At 42.8% G+C, this 19679-nt stretch overlaps 1 protein-coding gene across 1 annotated transcript; it reads right to left on the bottom strand.

Moving 5' to 3' along the window:
• Window positions 1-203: 203 nt before the first annotated feature.
• On the bottom strand, window positions 204-15731 carry LOC133473337 (uncharacterized). The gene is made up of 10 exons (XM_061765032.1): window positions 15352-15731; window positions 12566-12711; window positions 11491-11572; window positions 10078-10213; window positions 9658-9857; window positions 9416-9552; window positions 9184-9325; window positions 8795-9076; window positions 2687-8699; window positions 204-1024 (listed from the first exon to the last, which is right to left on the bottom strand). Exons 1-10 carry the CDS (start codon window positions 15475-15477, stop codon window positions 1014-1016), a joined length of 7275 nt encoding a protein of 2424 aa, XP_061621016.1. The 5' UTR covers window positions 15478-15731; the 3' UTR covers window positions 204-1013.
• Between the last annotated feature and the right edge of the window lie 3948 nt (window positions 15732-19679).

Genomic DNA, 19679 nt, shown 5'->3' with positions numbered 1-19679 from the left:
AAACGGAATCTTTTAGTGCTAATATTTGTGTAATTATACAACACAAAGAGACCTGCAGAGACATGCAGTTGGCGTGAGCCTCAGGATACACTTGGCAGTGCAGACTCATTTAAATATCCTTTCAGTTATGAAAGAGAATGATAAAAAGGGCGACAAGAAATTTGCTGACTAATGTAAGTCAGCAGAACAGAACAGACAATCGGTAACGTGAAATAAGTTTTATTTTCTCAAAAAACAAATATAAACTGCGCTCCTACCAACCCTGACGTAAGCAATTGAAACTCTCTAATATTTACAATATAAAATAAATAGAACCTGCTGCAGCTTCCTGCAAACAGTTAAAACTGCGGTAACTTTCTTATTCGTTGAAGGAAGGCTGAAAGACAACAGGGTAATGTTTATAGCACACACAGGCCTGTTCAATGAAGTAGTATTTCTGAAACGACCTGCGCTGTGAAGCAAACCTGCAAAAAAAGAACTTAGGTTGGGGTAAGACTGCAGCCACGCAAGGTTGAGTTGCACACTGACCTCTACTGGCAGCTCCAAAAACAGATCACGAGAATAGTTGAAAATTAAACTTGCATTTCATTCTAAGATGTTAAAATAGCATGAACCTGTAGATTATAAGTGTGCAAATGCAAACAAATCCTCTTTTTATGGCTTACTGATGGGGAAAGAGTATCCTTGCGGCAGTTCTGGCCATGTGTCAAGAGTCCGTAATGACACAGATGAAGCAGCTGGAAACTGTGGATCCAGAGCAGGCACTTCAGTACGAACTGTTCATCAAAAATGACTGGGCTGCTGTAGGCCTTTCACTCACTGGTTACCTCCTCGGCTTTATTAACAAATGTCACCATTGTAACGCTTTTGGTCTGTACATCAACGTCTATATACATTATTAAGTCCTGAAGAGCTCCGGTGAACCATCATCCAACCACCGTTCTAATTAGGTCAACAGGCCAGTCAGTTCTGCTTCCACAAGGTCCACTCAAATTGGATTCAGGTCAAGTCATTCAACTTTTACCTGCAACACAAAGAATGCAAGTGACGCTGGTTTAGTTTAGTCACAATAGCGAAGGCTCTGTAAATTTCACCATGATGTCACACGTACTGCCAGGTGGCAAAAGCTTGAGCCTTCTCCGATGAAACTAATAGTAAACAAACCCTTCAATGTCATTAGACCAAGGTTTTGTGACAGTGATTGAGAAAATAGGATAAAGGCTTGAATGATGATTTTAGCTTCTTCTCCACAGTCGTAGTTTAAATGTGTGAAGTCAGTCGAAAGGAAGAATGTATGTGAGGGAAATTGCTTCAAAGATATATGGAACGTCAGCCATAATTAACATTTCAACAGTTAAAAGTTGGCTCGTGCTGTCGCAGCATCTTCTACATGGATACGGCTCCTTTTGAGCTGCGTGCCTACGACGATGCTAAGCTAGGAGGGTAAAAATTGTCAGCGCATTCCAAGTGGGTGAACGGCAAGAAAACCAAAACAAAAAGGATTCCGGTATATTGTGCTGCATACATGTACATACATACAGACACACAACACTGTACATTCACATCAAGAGAACTGGGATTAACCATCCATCTTTTGTACTGCTTTATTCTCACAAGGGGCATGCTGGAGCCTATCCCAGCTATCTTCGGGCGAGAGGCAGGGTACACCCTGAACTGGTCGCCAGCCAATCGCAGGGCACATATAAACAAACAACCATTCGCGCACACATTCACACCTATGGGCAATTTAGAGTCCTCAATCAACCTACCATGCATGCTCTTGGGATGTGGGAGGAAACCAGAGTGCCCGGAGAAAAACCACGCAGGCACGCGGAGAACATGCAAACTCCACACAGGCGGGGCCAGATTTGAACCCCAGTCCTCAGAACTGTGAGGCAGATGTGCTAACCATTCGGCTTATGGGAATAACCATTCCGAGCAACAACAAAAAAATCTATTGATAGTATAAGCTTTGGAATTGACAAAAAAAAAAAAAGTAAATGAAAATCGGTTGAGAATTGAGGAAGTTTTGACTTAATTTCAATGTCCCTGCTTTGCTTTTGACGGTAATGTTGACCTCTCCAACATGGCTGCCATGAAGGCACGTCGGTTAGAAGGCTACAGTGCGCTGTGGTATCTGCTCTTCATATCTATGGGTGCGTGCGTCCGCAGTAACTTTAGTCTGTGTCGATAATGATCCCTGCAAAGTTTTAACTTTGCATCAACCTATTTTTGTCATCAAATTATTTAAGTTATTTAAAGGATCTTTTCAGGCCCACTTCTCTGTTGTGGTTGAACGACTTCAGATGTTGTGACAATGACTTGTTGATTTCAGCGATGTCTGGGTTGTTGCCAAAACGTGACTGGCGATAAGTGACCTCAAACTATAATCGTCAATGTGTAACGGTAAAGTCGACACGTCAACCCCTACTTCTCTGTACAACTATTTACAACATGCGCTAGATTTATCCTCTTCACCTACATGTTCCACTGGATAGATTAGTTTTTTTGGGGGGGAAGAAAATAATAAAAAACCTAAACCTTTTGAGGTATTTCTGGCAGCTTAATCCCAAACAAAAGTTTTTGGAATACTTTAATTTCAGGTCAGCAGTAGTCACTCTTTTCTGCTACCCGGAATACCCCGGCCCCTGTTATTTACAAACATTTATAAATGGTCTAGACTTACCCTCGTCATCAGAGTCAAAGCCAAAGAGGCTGGAGCAGCGCTGGAGTTGGCGGTGACTGTGTAGCTCCTCTGCACTGTTGAAAGTGGTGAAGCAATTTGCACACCGCTGTCTCTGTGGAGCGGCAACGACGAGCACCTCCTCGGGCCAGGCGGTCATGTCGTATGGTAACGCCGCCTCCTTCCTTCTTTTGGGCATGGTGGTGAACTTCTCGTCGAGGTAGGCCGTGGGAGGCGCACGGATGTGCTTCTTTCCGTACTCGGCCAGTGTGTCCATGCACAATGTGGATCTGTCATACTTTTTTGCTAACCTTGACTTCAGACTGTGACCGCGTCTACCTTTGGCACATTCAGATGTTTTGTTTGTGTGTACCTTCTCTCCAACACAGTTGTCCACTTGTCTGGCCTTCACTTCACTGCTGTTTGGAGCTTCAGGTTTAGATTCAGTTGCTACTTTAGTCGAAGTCCTTTGATCTGGATGTGGTCTTTTCTTGCTCGTCTTTATATCTCCTTTTTTAATTCCTTTGGTAGCTTTGTTCCTCCTAACCTCCACATCCTTTGACTTTGAAGTAGGTTCATGTCCTGGGTGTTCAGCCTGAACGGTTGACGTGGTGGAACTGGAACCATCATGAGTCACGTCTGAAGGTTCTTCCTTTGACTCTCTTTTCAAATTGGATGTGGTGGAACTGGAACCATCACGAGTCATGTCTGAAGGTTCTTCCTTTGACTTTCTCTTCGAATTGGACGTGGTGGAACTGGAAGCATCACGAGTCATGTCTGAAGGTTCTTCCTTTGACTCTCTCTTCAAATTGGATGTGGTGGAACTGGAACCATCACGAGTCATGTCTGAAGGTTCTTCCTTTGACTTTCTCTTTAAATTGGACATGGTGGAACTGGAGCCATCACTAGTCACGTCTGAAGGTTCTTCCTCTGACGTTCTCCTTAAATTGGACGTAGTGGAACTGGAGCCATCCCTAGCCACATCTGAAGGTTCTTGCTTTGAGTTTCTCTTTAAATTGGACATGGTGGGCCTGGAGCCATCACTAGTCACATCTGAAGGTTCTTGCTTTGAGTTTCTCTTTAAATTGGACATGGTGGAACTGGAGCCATCAATAGTCACGTCAGAAGGTTCTTCCTCTGACGTTCTCCTTAAATTGGACGTGGCGGAACTAGAGCCATCACTAGTCCCATCTGAAGGTTCTTCAGTTAACTTTTTCTTCATGACTTTCTTTTTACCATTCTGCCAATGAAGTGTCTTTTCTATTTTCTTATTTCTAATTAGACTCTTCTTCATGTTCACTGCAGTGGCAGAAGGAACATAATCAGCAGGGTTACCTTGGGATGAACGTGTTTTCTCAACCTTTTCCTTGTCATCGTCAGACCTCTGGGGTACATCAATACATGTTGACTTTGCAGGGTCCCTTGAAGCTGCTGGCAATCCAGACTCTCTGTGAGGACTTTTTATTGGCGTAACCATTTTCTTCTTTGTCCTATTGGGACCTAAAGAGTCACTGTCTTTTGAAGCACTGCACCTTGTCAAATTAGCAGCACTTAATTTATGCGCAGGAACGACTGAACTCCGAGAAGCCACAGTTAGAGGGGAGCGTCTGTCAGAGGACATCTTTTGTTCAACACGATCGCTCCTTGTGTTCTTACTCACTGATCTTTTGGACTTTAAACTATGGTGTGGTATTTCTGTCATCTTGCCAGCATCATTGACATGCTTGGGCTTTTCTTTAATTTCTAACTTGTTGCTAATCGTTGGAGGCTCTGCTGTCTCAGGCTGTAGAGTTTCACTCTTTAAACTTTGAATCTTTCGGCTCTTAGTCGTGTTGTTGTCATGCGTTGCTTTTTTTGACTTTCGTGGACGGCCTCTTCTTTTTGGGACCATTTCATTTTGGTTCACATTGACCTGCTTTTTCTTGAACTTATGCCTCAATTTGCCCCCGCGTCTAAAGAACGGTAATTCCAGACTTTTGGCAGCCACCAGATTGGTCTTCATTGTTTGACCTTTTCTTAACCTTAGATTCAAACTATAATTACTTGATAGTGTGGTAGTGTCCTTGCTGCAGAGATTCTTTAAAAGGTTTGAATGCTTGGACTCATTTCTTGTTTTCAACTCTTCTTTGAGAAATGTTTTTACACTGGGAGGAGGTTTACTGACGAATTTTGCTGTTGAGTCATGAGATGCATGCCCCCTGAATTTACGAGTCGGCTGGCTCAAAGTCCCTTTCATAGCAGAGATTCTAGCTTTTACCTGCATGCTGTTTGGTTTATCATCCTTCTGCAGGTCCACAGTCTTTACTGGCTTGGGCTTGGTAGATTTGGAAGCATAGTGCTCTCTTTCATGTAGGTTCAATGCCCAGAGACAAATAAAAAGTTCAGAACAACCAGGCAAGCAGCACACAGCCTGCAGTGGAGTGTGTTTTCTGGCATGACGTCTCATTTCATTTCCGGTTTTGAACCTGGCAGTACAACCCAGATGAAGGCAGGGATGCCGAGGACTGAGCCAATGTCTTTCCACATGATGCTGAAAATGTTCAAAACTCCATAAAACCCTCATACAAATACTGCATTTGTTGTTTGCCACTTTAAATGACAGCTCTAAAGGTTTCGTGTCACCGTAGTGTTGCTCCAGAGCATGGTAGAGGAGTGCAACACGGTTTTTACAAAGGTCTGCAGACCAAGTACAGCCATCTGCTGGACAGTCAACTTTCTCTATAGGCTCTACCCTTTTCTCCTGATTAACCTTTTTCCTGTCCTTAATTACACCATCCTGAGAACATTCAATGCGTTTCCTCTTCTGTACCGATGATGCAAAGGACTCACAAGATTTGGGCATCACATGATTCACCTTGGGGTTGCATGCTTTGTCTTTAATAGTGATGTGTGGAGGATGTCTCTGCTTGTCTTCAGCTTTTGAAGTGGCCTGTTTTATTTGGTCAAGTTGATTGTTTTTGCCAATATGTCCATTTACCTTGCTTTCAGAAAATTTGCTGTCATTGCACTCATTTTGTAAGTTTTTATGTACAAAGCAACCATCAACTGGCTTGTCATTTGATCGTAAATTTCTGGATTTTAATAGTAAGTGTGCCTCTGGATGGCTAACAGATTTATTGCAGATTGAGGACTTCCTCAGCCTCCTACTCATGTGATGGTCAGACAGCCTGTTGGGAGAATTATCTTTGGCAGAGGTCTTGGATTGGGATAAATCTTTGGTTTCTGACACACACTCTTGTTGTGCTTTGTTACTGGCTAACTCCTTACTTCTTTTGAGCTTCTCAATATGATCAGAGAGGTGCATCATGGCCAGGAGGTCATCTTTGAACATAGTCCCACAAAACATACACTCATCCTTACGGAAATGGAACATAGCATGTATTACCACACGTCTGCCCTTAAAGTCTTTCTGACAAAAAGTACAGCAGTACTCCAATTTGGATTCCTCCGTTTCTACTGTTTCATCATCCTCAAAATCATCATCACAGTCATCAGCGGCTGACCTTGCTTGTTCATTTCCTTGCATATATGCAGTGATTGCTGGTTCTGGCACTTCATGACTCGAGGGATTTGCAACATCCCATTTATTTTGAAGCACTGATTCCTTGGCGTGAATGTGTGTAGGTTGTTTGGGATTCTCTATGTCTCGAGGAAGTTCCGCATTACAGCAATACTCCAATTTGGATTCCTCTTTTTCTATCGTTTCGTCGTCATCAACGGCTGACTTTTCTTGTTCATTTCCTTGCAAATATTCGGTGGTTGCTGGTTCTGGCACAGAATGACTGGAGGCATTTGCAACATTGCTTTTATTTTGAAGCACTAATTCCTTAGAGTGAGCGTCTATAGGTTGTTTGTGACACTCCATGGCTCGAGGAAGTTCAGCAGTGCAGTAATACTCCAATTTTGATTCCTCTGTTTCTATTGTTTCGTTGCCCTCAAAGTCGTCATCAACAGCTGACCTTTCTTGTTCATCTTCTTGCATATATGCAGTGGTTGCTGGTTGTGGCACTGCATGACTCGAGGCATTTGCAACACTGCTTTTATTTTGAAGCCCTGATACCTTGGAGCGAGTGTCTGTAGGCTGTTTGTAATTCTCCATGGCTCGAGGAAGATCAGTAGTACAGCAATACTCCAAGTAGGATTCCTGTGTGTCTATCATTTCATTGTCCTCAAAGTTACCAACACAGTCAACGGCTGGCCTTTTTTGTTCATTTCTTTGCATATATGCAGTGGTTGCGGGTTCTGGCACTGTATGACTGGAGGAATTTGCAATATTGCTTTCATTGTGAAGCACTGATTCCTTGGAGCGAGTGTCTGCTGGTTGTTTGTGATTCTCCATGTCTTGAAGTTCAAGAGGAGGAAACTGAGTGACTCTCTCTGTTACCAAGGCTGAAATATCATTAATATGGTTAGAATGTTCGTGTTGTGTACCCCTCAAAACATCTTTGGCCTTGTCAATACATTTTTTGTCATTTTCAGAATGAGACATAAGTGGTTTTGGCTGTTGTTCCCCATCTGTATCTACAAGAGCTTGTCTAACTTGGAGAGGCATGTGACATGGAGAGTCGGGGTTTTCATTAGTTAATGTACTGGACACTGGCAAGTTGTATTCAGTAGCTTCTATTTGACTGCTTTGTGTATTAAAGGTCTGAGAAAACTCAGTGGAAGCTGTGGTTGGCTGTTGCGTGACTTTCCCTACTGCTGGGCTTTGTGAAGCAAAAGTCACCATTTCAACAGAAGGTTCTTCACAGAGTTCTAGGGATTTAACTGTGGTATGGACTTTGTCTGTGCTTTGAGAATGAGGATTTTTACCTACAATTTGAGTTTCTGTTCCTTTTAATATAACTAATTTGTTCAAAGGAGCCGCTTTTTTAATATCTGTCTTTTCTAGGAGCTCTTTTGCTGACAACTGTAAAACTGAGACTGATGGTTCTGGACGTTCAGTCGCAACTGCATCGTCAGAGTTTACACCACCCCTTGTCTCAGCATTAGGTTTCTCACAAAGCCCTCTCAGTGGCTCTTTGGGGGGACTCCCATGAGCAGAAGAGCGTGTGATTGTTGATACGGATCCATGAATATTTGACCCATTACCCTTTCCTTTGGGCCTGCGAGCATAACAGTGCAAGAGCTGCACAAGCATAGTTGCATCCCTTGCTCTTAGGATGACCTCTTTTCCATGCAACACCTTTACAGGATGGGAGGGGTCAGGAAGCTTTAGTGTTGGTTTATAAAAGAGCATTGGAGGACAGACTTTCTGTCTGTTGCAATCGTCAATGAACGTTCCCATCAGCTCATTGTCTGGTAGCGACAGCTCCAGAATTACTTGTGGAGCAGAAGCTGGTTCTATAGATTCCAAAGGAAATTCTTTCTCATGCTTGGTACAAGAGTTTTGAGCCACCTTGGGTTGTGTGCTGTTCTGGAGCTGAACAATTTCCGACCTCTTCAAGGCAGACGACTGATGGACCCTTCGATGTTTCAAACCATGTTTCCTAAGATTTGACTCTTGCAGATTACCAGAATCTTCCAGTAGCCATTTGGGTTTTTGAATCCTCCGTTTTGGAGGATCTTTTTCAGACAGTCGGGTAACTCGTCTTAGTTGCCCAGACCCTCTGTCATGTATCCTGTCAAGCTGCCAAAATGAGCGCCTTAAAGGTTGAGATGCTTCCTTTGTAAATTTTGACCTGTGGTTGCCCTTTTTTTTCACAGCGTTGCCATCATTCAGTCGCGTTTTGCCTTGGTCCAACTTAAGTTTTTTGGGCGCCTCCACAGTGCTAATTTCTTTATGTCTGCCATAATTATGATGGGGCTTTTTTGCCGTTCCTTTGTCATCCTCTCCTGTTGACGTGCTTTGCACAAATGAAATCTCTTTCGCACAGTAGTTTGGGACCCATGTTTCCTCCATGATTTCTTTAAGGGCAGCATCAACCACTTTCTCACTCATCAGTTTCAAACAATTGGTCTGCAAAGCAATGAGATTCCAAAACTCTGGGTCAAAGTAAAGGTCTTTCTTCAAGACCTGTGGGGGGGGGGGGGGAGAAGAAAAAGAAGAATAAAAAAAGATTGACACTACTGTAATACACAGATATAAATATATGGAAACGGTGATTATACCTGCAGTGTTTCAAATCTGATTTGATTTCTGATGGGGCTATGCTCGACGTGGTAGTCCTGATCTGGAAGCATATAGAGCGAATACACCATCTTGTAGGCTTCCACAGTACGTTCCAAGAAAAAGACGATGAGCGCACATGCCCGACACACTTCCAGATCGTTGGGAAGCAGGCCAGCAATAGTTTTACAAATCAGCGACTTGGTGATAACATCACACGGGAGACAAGATTTCAAGGCATCTGCACAAAGCTCCACACAAAATTGGACCCCATCTCCACCCAGCTACCAAGACAGAAACACAAAGGGCCATAAAATAATCAGGGACATGAAAATATCTCTACACTTATTTGGATAACAAGCGACGACATTTTGATCTGTACTATTCTCACCTCTTGTATTACAACTCTGACAAATGGGAAAATTGAATAGACATTGGTAGCAGACAGCATTAGCCGACGACTTTCCTCAAGAAAAGCTTGTTTGGAAGTATTCAGCCGATTGTGAAGTTTGCTCCACACAAAAACAAGCTCCCTGCACAGGGGTACAGGAGGGCATGATTATACACTATAATAACATAAAAATTAAAAATCATTTTTTGTAATTAAATTTATATTTACCCACCATAAATAGTACATGTCACCCCTGCCAAGTTGTTGGGAAAGGAACACCTGGCACAGGGCTAAAAGCAGATCGTTTGTTTCCTCATACTCTAAACTAACAATGATGTGTACTGCATCTTTACCGCTAAGGTCAACCACCTGTGAGAAACATTTCAGGTTAGAGTTAAAAGACAAAATAATCAACAGCACAGCTGAATGGCAGCTGAGAAGAAACGTCCTTACTGCTATACTTTTTTCACCGACCTCTTTAAGCAGCTGATCACGCTGTGTCTTGTAAAGCCATGTGAGGTAAACCTGGAGGAAGAAGAAGTGTTTCCCTGCCGTCGGATGACGAATACAACACTTAGCCAGGGCTAAAGCCTCACTGACACGCTCACAAGATATAAGGTAGCGCACCCGTAGCTCCAAGAATACTGGCAGCTCGGAGCTGAGGAACCTGTCCACTAAGAAAAAGCAAAACACAGTTCGTAACAGACTCTTTTTGTTTGTACACCAGTGACTATATTTAAAGTTGGCAAAAACGTACTTAAGGAAAGTGAGATGCAAAGCCACACAATGCATTGTGACAAAAAGACAACAGTATTTGCAGAATGGATTTTGAATCAGCAAAACAAGACTTAAATAAACATGACGAAAGCAAACTGGGGTAATGACATCACCTACCTTCATTCTGAGGTAAACTGGATTCCCTGAGTATTTCCTTCAAGGTTGTACTGGCCCAAGCGCCTCCTGCACGAACCAAAGGCTCAACCTGAAGTAAGTGAACATTCTGATGCCTTTCAAGGGCAAAATGACATTCCTAAAAAAAAAAAAAAAAAAAAGTTTTTTTAAATTTCAAAGGTTTTAAATAAAAGACAGGGTAATAATGTGTTGTTTATAGTAATGTACAGTGTTATGAAAAAAGAAGAAATGAAGTTGACATTTAAAACATTTCAATCTATAAGATATGTACAGCCCCCTCAACCCCAAAGGTATTGCAACAGAGACACCAATTCCTTTATTTTTTGCTGTCGACTGAATGGATGAGTTTGACAAAAAGATGGATAGGATACGAGATCAACATCTCAGGTTGTATTTTCGGGTTTACTTCCATTTAAGAAAAACCCACAATAGTAACTGAAATAACTTGAAACTGACAAAATAAATAATATAAAATTACTGCATATTAACTAATGAGAACCAGGCATTGCTTAATTGCTGTGGTTAAACTGAATTATTTTGAAAAACAACCTGTATCATACATCCATTAAACTTTACCTCAAGACTTTTATTTGTCAGTGGTATTTAGGAAAGTCCAGCCTGGCCTTCCTATTCTTTTTAATGAGTGGTTTTCATTCTCAGGTGTAGCATATGTACTTTTGTTCATGATGCCTTCTGCAAACAGTAGTTTGGGAAATCTTCATTCCTGACCTATGGAGGTTGTTGCAGATGTCACTAACAGTTGTTTTTGGTCTCTCTTTAAAGCTCTCAAAATGTTTCTGTCATCAACTGCTGTTGTTTTCCATCTTCACAATTGCTTGTTTTGGCTTTCCAGATTTGAAATTTTGCAAGTGCTTAAACTATCCATTACACAAAAAAAAGTTAAAAATGTTACTTAGTTTTCTGTCGCACTTACCGGCGTGTAGTGTCTCACTATATAGCAACGTTCTCTTGCCTCTCACTCACTCCAGTTTGTCTGCTCACTGTGCTGTTTTTGTAACCTCCTCCTTGCCCTTTCTGCTTAGTGTGAATGAACAGATGCCACCACACATCTGGAGCATTCGTGTGCGACTTTAATGGAAACAAGACGAGAAAACAGACAAATTGACTCCAAATCAGGAGCCAACTACTGTTGTTTACTTCAAAGACTGACGCATCACTAGCTCAAACAAAAAGTGCTAACCTTTAAGTTGTGTTGCAGATCCAGATGTAAATACTTGGAAATAAAAGCTGAAACGGTCATCTCGTGTCTCATATTCATCTCTCGATGTCAAACCAAAGTGTATTCAGTCGACAGAAAAAGGAGTTGGCTATTAGAAGGGTGTGTATGTTAAAATTTTTGTCATAAAATAACCACATACAGTAAAAAATATTCACCTGGAATTTAACAGAGAAGTGTTTCAATGGGTCTTTGTGGAAGTCCTGCTCGTCAAAGAAAAGCAGCAACTCAAAAACACTCCTGTATGAAGATAAAAGAAAATAATTGAGACCCAAAAAAATTTTAAAAAGCAAATGAAGAATTTCTTCATTATGGATAAATAAGGATGTAGTGCAACATCTGAAGCTGAATACCGCACACAAGTCAATTCTAATTCAACTGAATGAGGAAGAACAGACAAAACTTCAGAATGTAAACTGCTGTCATGCTTGAAGCCATGTGATACATCAGTAAATTTTGTGAGCCCTCAGCTCAGCGAGCACTAATGGATTAATACTGGGTATGGGTATTCTTTGGCTTTTGTCAGTTTCTCAGGATTATTTATTAAAAAAACAAAGACCGCAGTCATGCATGAGAAAGAGCCGCCACCATATCACACAAGATCTTAGTTCATGCATGAATCAAAAGATTAGCTCTGCACGTTTTACATTGTATTTAGCTTTTGGAAGGCACTTATTGTAAAATAATTCTCGATAAAGTGTGACATGAGAAGAGATGGCTTTACGTAGTGAAACTGGGAAAATGACCATTGCCGACTGTTTTCAAATCTAAGTCAGAATTAAAAAGAGAGTTCAGATCAGGTGTGTCTGCAATGCTGATCGCTGTCACATTATACCTCCGTCATTCATCTTAAGACTGACGTTTTATCGAATTTACATCTTAATTTTAACAGTGTTAGTATATTACTTATTTTTACACTCACGTGACAATTCAGAATGATAAAATAAAGTTTTTTTTAAATGCAAACTGCGACAGATTACTGATATTTCTGTTGTGGGAACTCTTGCAAACCTGCAAAAAAAATTAAAAAAAATAAAATAAAAAACAGGAGGTTGCTACGAGCCTCCATTTGTTTGGGTATTCCACCTCAGGGGTTCTGCCAGATTTCTGTGGCGCACAGATGACAACAAGGCTGTGCAATGCCTTCAGTTGGGAAGGCAAAGTCTGATGGAAGCAATGGAACTTAAGTTTATATGTAAAGAAAGGCACACGTTTGAAGACCCCTGTACTTACAAGGCCAAACTACTGAGTGTGTGAAGTACGTGATCGCAGCTTGATGGGAAGGAGGATGAGGCCCGAGTGAAGAGGCACAGCGCTGTCTCAAGGATCCTGAGTTGAGGGAGTGGCGTCTGCCAGCGAGAGGTGTACTCTTCTACCAGCTGCATGGGCACACAGAGAAAAACAATGATGTGTTCCAGACCAGTGATTCCCAAACAGGATGCTGTGAGAGATCAGTGGGGGGGGCAAGAAGTTATCCAATTTTAATTGATTTTTCTGAAAATTATTATTGATTACAAATTTATCTTTAGTCATCTATCAACAATTAAACGCTTTTCCACTCGAAGGGAGAAGGTACAATAAACCTGTGCATTAAAACCTGTTGCCATTCATACAACAAAATATGTCACAGCTTATTGCAAGCATGTCAGTTTTGCGTCCGTTCAAATATGCCCAGATTTCACAAGATTTAAATTTGTGAGTAAACTGACACGACCACATCTTTTCTGTATTCATACTTTTTGTGACATTTTTTCTAATTTGACTTTATCAAGAGTCCTGTAATATTTGCTACATTAGATCATTTTCCCCCCCATAAAATTGGTTGGTTAAAAAGTATTTATGGAATCGAATTCTTTATTTTCGAACGTGACAAAATAAAAACAACTAAACAGAGAAAATTTGAACACAAAGTTAAAAAAGTTTAATTGAAAAGGTATATGAAGAAGTAAAACATTTACTCCTACACCTCTCTTCTTCCTTATTAACAAAAGCAATTACTATGACTTTCATTTGTTTTAATACTTTTGTTTTTTTCATTACTTTATGAACTTTTCTTTTTTTATATTTCACATATATTTTAACTTTTTTTTTAACCTCATCTACGAATAACCCTAGGTAATTTTCAATTCAAAACCTTTATTTAAATCGCAAGCGAACATTGAGAGAAAGTTTGATATAAAACAAATATCCAGTCGCCAAATAAATACCTTTCAAAATATCTGGTTGTACAACCACTTTTCAAGAAATCCAGTTAAGTGCAAAGACACAACACTGCGCTTCAAGTAACATTCACATATGCCTACCATTTACACAGTAGTGGTAGGTAGTAGCGCCTCGGTAAAACTAACGACATAATATAAACAAAGGATGACATCATACAATAGAAGTTTTATATTGTATGTACGACATTAATTATTTTATCGCACAGCTGTAGTTTGCACCTTGACAGGCAGCATTTTTTGCAATCGGTCCCGTTTTTGTTGCCGGTTGTGTTCAGCAGGAGATTTGGAGAGGAATGAGAGTGAGCGCTAGAAAGTTCATTGACGCCACAGACGCGACTGGATGGGACATGAAAATGTGTTTATTTCTGTGCCCAGCCGTAGGTCATCACTATTATTTTCTTATTTTTAACTGTGTGTCTGTGGGTGTGCGCATGCATGTATCTGTGTGGATGAGCAGTCAGAGGGATTGATTTTAACTATGTAATGTACTTTGAGATGCATATTATTGAATGAAAAGTGCTCTATAAATAAAGTTTGATTGATTGATTGATCCTACGTGTGTGTTACTCATCATTGGACGAACTTTCGGCTGTTTGAAAACTGCAGCTACTTGTTTGCTTTTTAAACTTAGCTTGTAGCAAATGTGAGTCAGGTCATGCAAGTTGTGATCAGGATATGTTTGATGCCGGTGCCCTCATACTGGTCTAAGTAGATTCCTACCTTGCTCCTCTCTCTCATTTCTAACAGGTTTAAAAATAATAATAAAAGAACACACATCAAACGGAATACAATTGTGCAACTCCTGTGGGCGAATTGCCAGTGTGAGGGGAGCTAAGGTGCAAGTGTCTTTGAGTGCCTTGAAAAGCACTATAGAGCTATATATGCATCATCATCATTATTATTATTGGCGTGAATGAAGATTTCATCTGGTTACTTGTGATTGTATTATGTTTTGCACACCTTTTGTTTTTGTAAACAATTTGTGTACGTCACATTGTTGTCTATGTATTTATTTGTACTTGCTTTTATTTTGCCTTGTTTTACTATGCTATCTGCATCCAGTTTCGCACTGCAAGAGAATTTGTTCTCAATTGTCTTACCTGGTTACATAAAAGTTTTATTGAGACTAAACGTGTATTAAGGTACTGAAACACTGAGTTAAGGTCCCCATTCAGTAAATTCCATACATTTTATGTAAAGTTACTGAAACACTGAGTTAAGGTCCCATTCAGTAAATTCAATACAGTTTATGTAATTTATTGAATGGGAACAAATCAACAAATTCTCTCCAGTCTCTAAATAGTGATTATTTGGACAGATTACAAAGTTTGGCTAATTGATAGCTATTACATAACCTATAGACAATCAGCATTTTGAACTAAGGGCTGATGGTGCAGTAAATCAGTTGCTAAGTGCATAACACAGTCAATTACTGAGCACAGCAAACATTCGCCCAAGTTTCCTGCTAGCTAGTTCAGCTTAGCATTAGCATGCTAACTAGCCGTACAAAAGAATGACACTTGAATTGACATCTCTCTCTCTCTCTCTCTGTGTGTGTGTGTGTGTGTGTGTGTGTGTGTGTGTGTGTGTGTGTGTGTGTCTGTGTAGTCGTGACGTTAACACTGGTTACAAAACGATTGAAACGGCACCGACTCCTTCCTACCAGCAAATGCTCCCCATCATAGCGGCTAAAGCTAGTCATCCAGTTTCTTCTGGGGGAGGGGAGTAAGCTAACATAAACGCTCAAAACCTTCCGCAAAAACAAATTTGTCAACGACGCGGGCTACGGTTGCCTACCTTACAATAGTCCGAGCAGAACGTTTTGCTGTCCCCCCGCAACTCGTCACTTGAATAAGAGCTTACGAGTGACTGTAATTGTTTGCCTAGACCCTCCAAGTCGAGCAAAGTGCCCTCCTCCGCCATACTAGCTGCTTAAACTCGCTCGTAGCAGCCCAGCACAGCAGCCGCACAACACACATCGCCGGCCGCTCATTGGCTAATGCGACGTGCACTTAGCGCTTGATAAATCATCTGGCGTGTGCCGGCGTGATCTCGTCAGGGCGGATAATAAGGTTCGCACGTCAATAAGCGTAACGTAGTGCGGTTTGAACAACGTGACCATTAAATCAGAGTGTCCAAACAATGCACAGTCCATCCATCCATCCATTTTCTTAGCCGCTTCTCCTCACTAGGGTCGCGGGCGTGCTAGAGCCTATCCCAGCTGTCATCGGGCAGGAGGCGGGGTACACCCTGAACTGGTTGCCAGCCAATCGCAGGGCACATACAAACAAACAACCATTTGCACTCACAGTCACATCTACGGGCAATTTAGAGTCTCCAATTAATGCATGTTTTTGGGATGTGGGAGGAAACCGGAGTGCCCGGAGAAAACCCACGCAGGCACGGGGAGAACATGCAAACTCCACACAGGCGGGGCCGGGGATTGAACCCGGGTCCTCAGAACTGTGAGGCTGACGCTCTAACCAGTCTTCCACCGACAATGCACGGTTGTTTGCTTTTTTTTTATTTATTTTTTTTTTTTTTTTTGTCCTGTTCAGCTGTTAGGTCAAGCAGAATGGAAACTATGTATCCCTTTTATGCCGAAACAGTTTTACTGTGTCACAGTGGAGTTTTTAAGGAGTTTTTTCGCTGTGGTATTATAATTGAGGTTTATTGCGAATCAGACTTGGTCAGTCGAACAGAACAAAGTTTCTAGAAGAGAGAAAGAAACAAAGACAAACCACAAAGCACTAATTGTAAACAGGATGAGTGAATTAAATCATTACATTATTTACAGCAATGAAACGTTAAATATGAGTGTTGGATGGGGCTGCAGTGCTACACCCTGTGAGGGAAGGACAGGACAAGACAGAACAGGATAAGGACAGGAGAAGAAGCATGCAGGACCAGGGTCGTGAACCCGGCTGCACAACCGAAGTGTGGTGGCATTAATTATGTAAATTATAAAAGTGTACAGGACGAGAGTATAAGTGAGGGGATACACAAGCGATTTGCATATTCATGAGTTATTTGTTGCAGTAAGGGGTGTGTGCCTGCGGATACATGTAAGTGAATTGACACCGTTTTACATGTACATAGACTGACCGAAGTGTCCTGTAATTGCTGTGGCTGCACCCCGGCGGGTGAGGACCCCACCCAATCAATTGAGGGGGGGGGATCAGGCCCAGGGGTCCACCCGAGAGCAGGCGGACGGCACACGTCCCACACCGAAGGACCCAGGGCGGTCCGCCGGCCCCACCGAGGCGCCCCGGCAACCGGCCACCCAGCGGGGGCTGCAGGGACCCATTGCCAGGCCCCAGATGTACTGAAACCCAATCCGACACCCACACCCTCCCGATCCCATACCAGTCCCCCAGGAACCCTTTGATATGTCTATGTGCCCAGATGTGATTAGTGAGAAATATATACAGTGAATGGTGTGAGTGTGTGCTAAGTAAGTGATTAAGAGGCATGGCTCCTGCAGGTCGGGCCCATTAGGCCGGACAACCACCGACGAAGAGGGCCATCCCACCCAGACCCACAGCACCAACCCCGGGCCACCCCCCCCAAACCAAGCAGGGAAAGAACCCCACAGCAGGCCCCACAGCCCGCAGGGGACCGCCCGGCTCCCCCACGGGAAGAGGACGAGGCGACCGCAGCGGGATCCAAGGAACGGAGAGAAGAGGAGGAAGCAGGCCGGCCGCTCATTGGCTACTGTGATGTGCACTCTAGTGCTTGGTAAATCATCTGGCATGTGCCGGTGTGAGCTCGTCAGGGCGGATAATAAGGTTCCCACGTCAATAACGTAGTGCGGTTTGAACAACGTGACCATTAAATCAGTGTCCAAACAATGCACAGTTGTTTGCTAACACACTAGTACTATAATGTTTGTACAGTGCCCCCCCGGCCGTTCGCGGATTATTTTCAAGTCTCAGCCTCTGTTATTTGCTAAAAAACTCAGCTACAGCAGTGGCATTCAACTAAAATTAAAAAGTAACATTTAACTCAACATATGACTGCCGACATGTACAGCTGTGCTCATAAGTTTTACATACCCTAGCAGAACGTGTGAAATATTGGCAATTTCAAAATATTTTTATTACTGATGACTGAATGACCATCTCATTATTTTCTTTATTGTTTTGTTTTGTTTAATGATTGTGCTATTATGAAAAGCCTTATTGTGCTCCTCATTCTTGTTTTCTGCCTGAAATGCACTTGATTGGCTGAGTTTATCTAGCATATAATTGGTCTGTATGTTTCGTCACTACCGTAAAGCCTATAATAGCTGCGCCGTTTAAAATAGAAGCGCCCCGTAGGTTTCGAATCATAGCCCTTCTTTTTTTGGCTGTGGGTCCATATGGGACTTCTTTTGGGTCTGGATCCGGACCGGGGTCCGCCAGTCTGATACACTCTGATATGTCAATGTCAGTATTTTAAATTAGTATTGTGCAATATGGCGGCACGGTGACTGACTGGTTAGAGCGTCTGCATCACAGTTCTGAGGACCGGGGTTCAAACCCCGGCCCCACCTGTGTGGAGTTTGCATGTTCTCCCCGTGGGTTTTCTCCGGTTTCCTCCCACATCCCAAAAACATGCATGGTAGGTTAATTGACAACTCTAATTTGGCCGTAGGTGTGAATGTGCGTGCAAATGGTTGTTTGTTTGCATGTGCCCTGCGATTGGCTGGCTACCAGTTCAGGCTACCCCGCCTCCTGCTCGATGATAGCTGGGATAGGCTCCAGCATGCCCGTGACCCTTGTGAGGAGAAGCAGCCAGAAAATGGATGGATGGATGGTGAGCAATATGGCAACATTTGGTATAGGTACTGATACAATCTTAATACCGCGCCAATGTACATACTGATACTTTTTTTTTTTTACTAATCAAGGTTGATGTATCATTAAATTTGAATGAATCCTAATTACCTTTAAGTGTTTTTGTGCCTTTACTTTGTATTATGAATTAAATTAAAACCAGGAAAAGATTTGGGAAAGTTTATAAGTACATATAAAATACTTTATTTTGTAAAGGTTTTTGTTTACTTGCTAATATATGTTAAATATACCAAGTATACAGTATGACTTTCACAGTTAACCACACGTGTATTTATATTAAATCAAATCTGAGCTGTATGATTGATATTAATAATTTTTTTTTCAATTCCAATAAATGCATTCATCTTTTAAAAACAAATTTCTATTGGAAAAAGATATTGCATCAAGATCTAACCATAATTTATACTTTTTGAGTTGGCTAAATCCCCTCCTTGAGCCGTCACCTTGTCGTGGTGGAGGGGTTTGTGTGTCCCAGTGATCCTAGGAGCTAAGTTGTCTGGGGCTTTATGCCCCTGGCAGGGTCACCCATGACAAACAGGTCCTAGGTGAGGGACCAGACAAAGCACGGCTCAAAGACCCCTAATGATGATGACAAACAATGGACTTCGTTTTCCCTTGCCCGGACGCGGGCAACCGGGGCCCCCCACTGGAGCCAGGCCTGGTGGTGGGGCTCGAAGGCGAGCGCCTGGTGGCCGGGCCTGCACCCATGGGGTCCGGCCGGGCACAGCCCGAAAGGGTAACGTGGGTCCCCCTTCCCCTGGGCTCACCACCTCTGGGAGGGGCCATAGGGGTCGGGTGCAGTGTGAGCTGGGCGGTGGCCGAAGGCGGGGACCTTGGCGATCCGATCCCCGGCTACAGAAGCTGGCTCTAGGGACGTGGAATGTCACCTCTCTGGCAGGGAAGGAGCCCGAGCTGGTGTGTGAGGTCGAGAAGTTCCGACTCGATATAGTCAGACTCGCCTCCACACACACCTGGGGCTCTGGTACCAGTCCTCTCGAGAGGGGTTGGACTCTCTTCCACTCTGGAGTTGCCCATGGTGAGAGGCGCCGAGCAGGTGTGGGTATACTTATTGCCCCCGGCTCGGCGCCTGTACGTTGGGGTTCACCCCGGTGGACGAGAGGGTAGCCTCCCTCCGCCTTCGGGTGGGGGGACGGGTCCTGACTGTTGTTTGTGCCTATGCACCAAACAGCAATTCAGAGTACCCACCCTTTTTGGAGTCCTTGGAGGGGGTGCTGGAGAGCGCTCCCGCTGGGGACTCCATTGTTCTGTTGGGGGACTTCAATGCTC

The sequence above is a fragment of the Phyllopteryx taeniolatus genome, chromosome 1 (assembly GCF_024500385.1).
Source record: "Phyllopteryx taeniolatus isolate TA_2022b chromosome 1, UOR_Ptae_1.2, whole genome shotgun sequence".
In the NCBI taxonomy this organism is placed as follows: Eukaryota; Metazoa; Chordata; class Actinopteri; order Syngnathiformes; family Syngnathidae; genus Phyllopteryx; species Phyllopteryx taeniolatus.
The sequence above is the reverse complement of the archived record's forward strand: the minus strand, read 5'-3'. Positions and strand labels throughout refer to the sequence as shown.

Bases quoted from the DNA above. Each gene is read 5' to 3' on its own strand.
- LOC133473337 (XM_061765032.1), bottom strand. From the start codon at position 15,477: ATGGCGGAGGAGGGCACTTTGCTCGACTTGGAGGGTCTAGGCAAACAA. The intron at 10,214-11,490 runs GTGAATATTTTT...TTTTTTTTTTAG, and splicing joins ACTTCTCTGTTAAATTCCAG to GAATGTCATTTTGCCCTTGA. The intron at 8,700-8,794 runs GTATAATCACCG...CCCCCCCCACAG, and splicing joins TCAGATTTGAAACACTGCAG to GTCTTGAAGAAAGACCTTTA.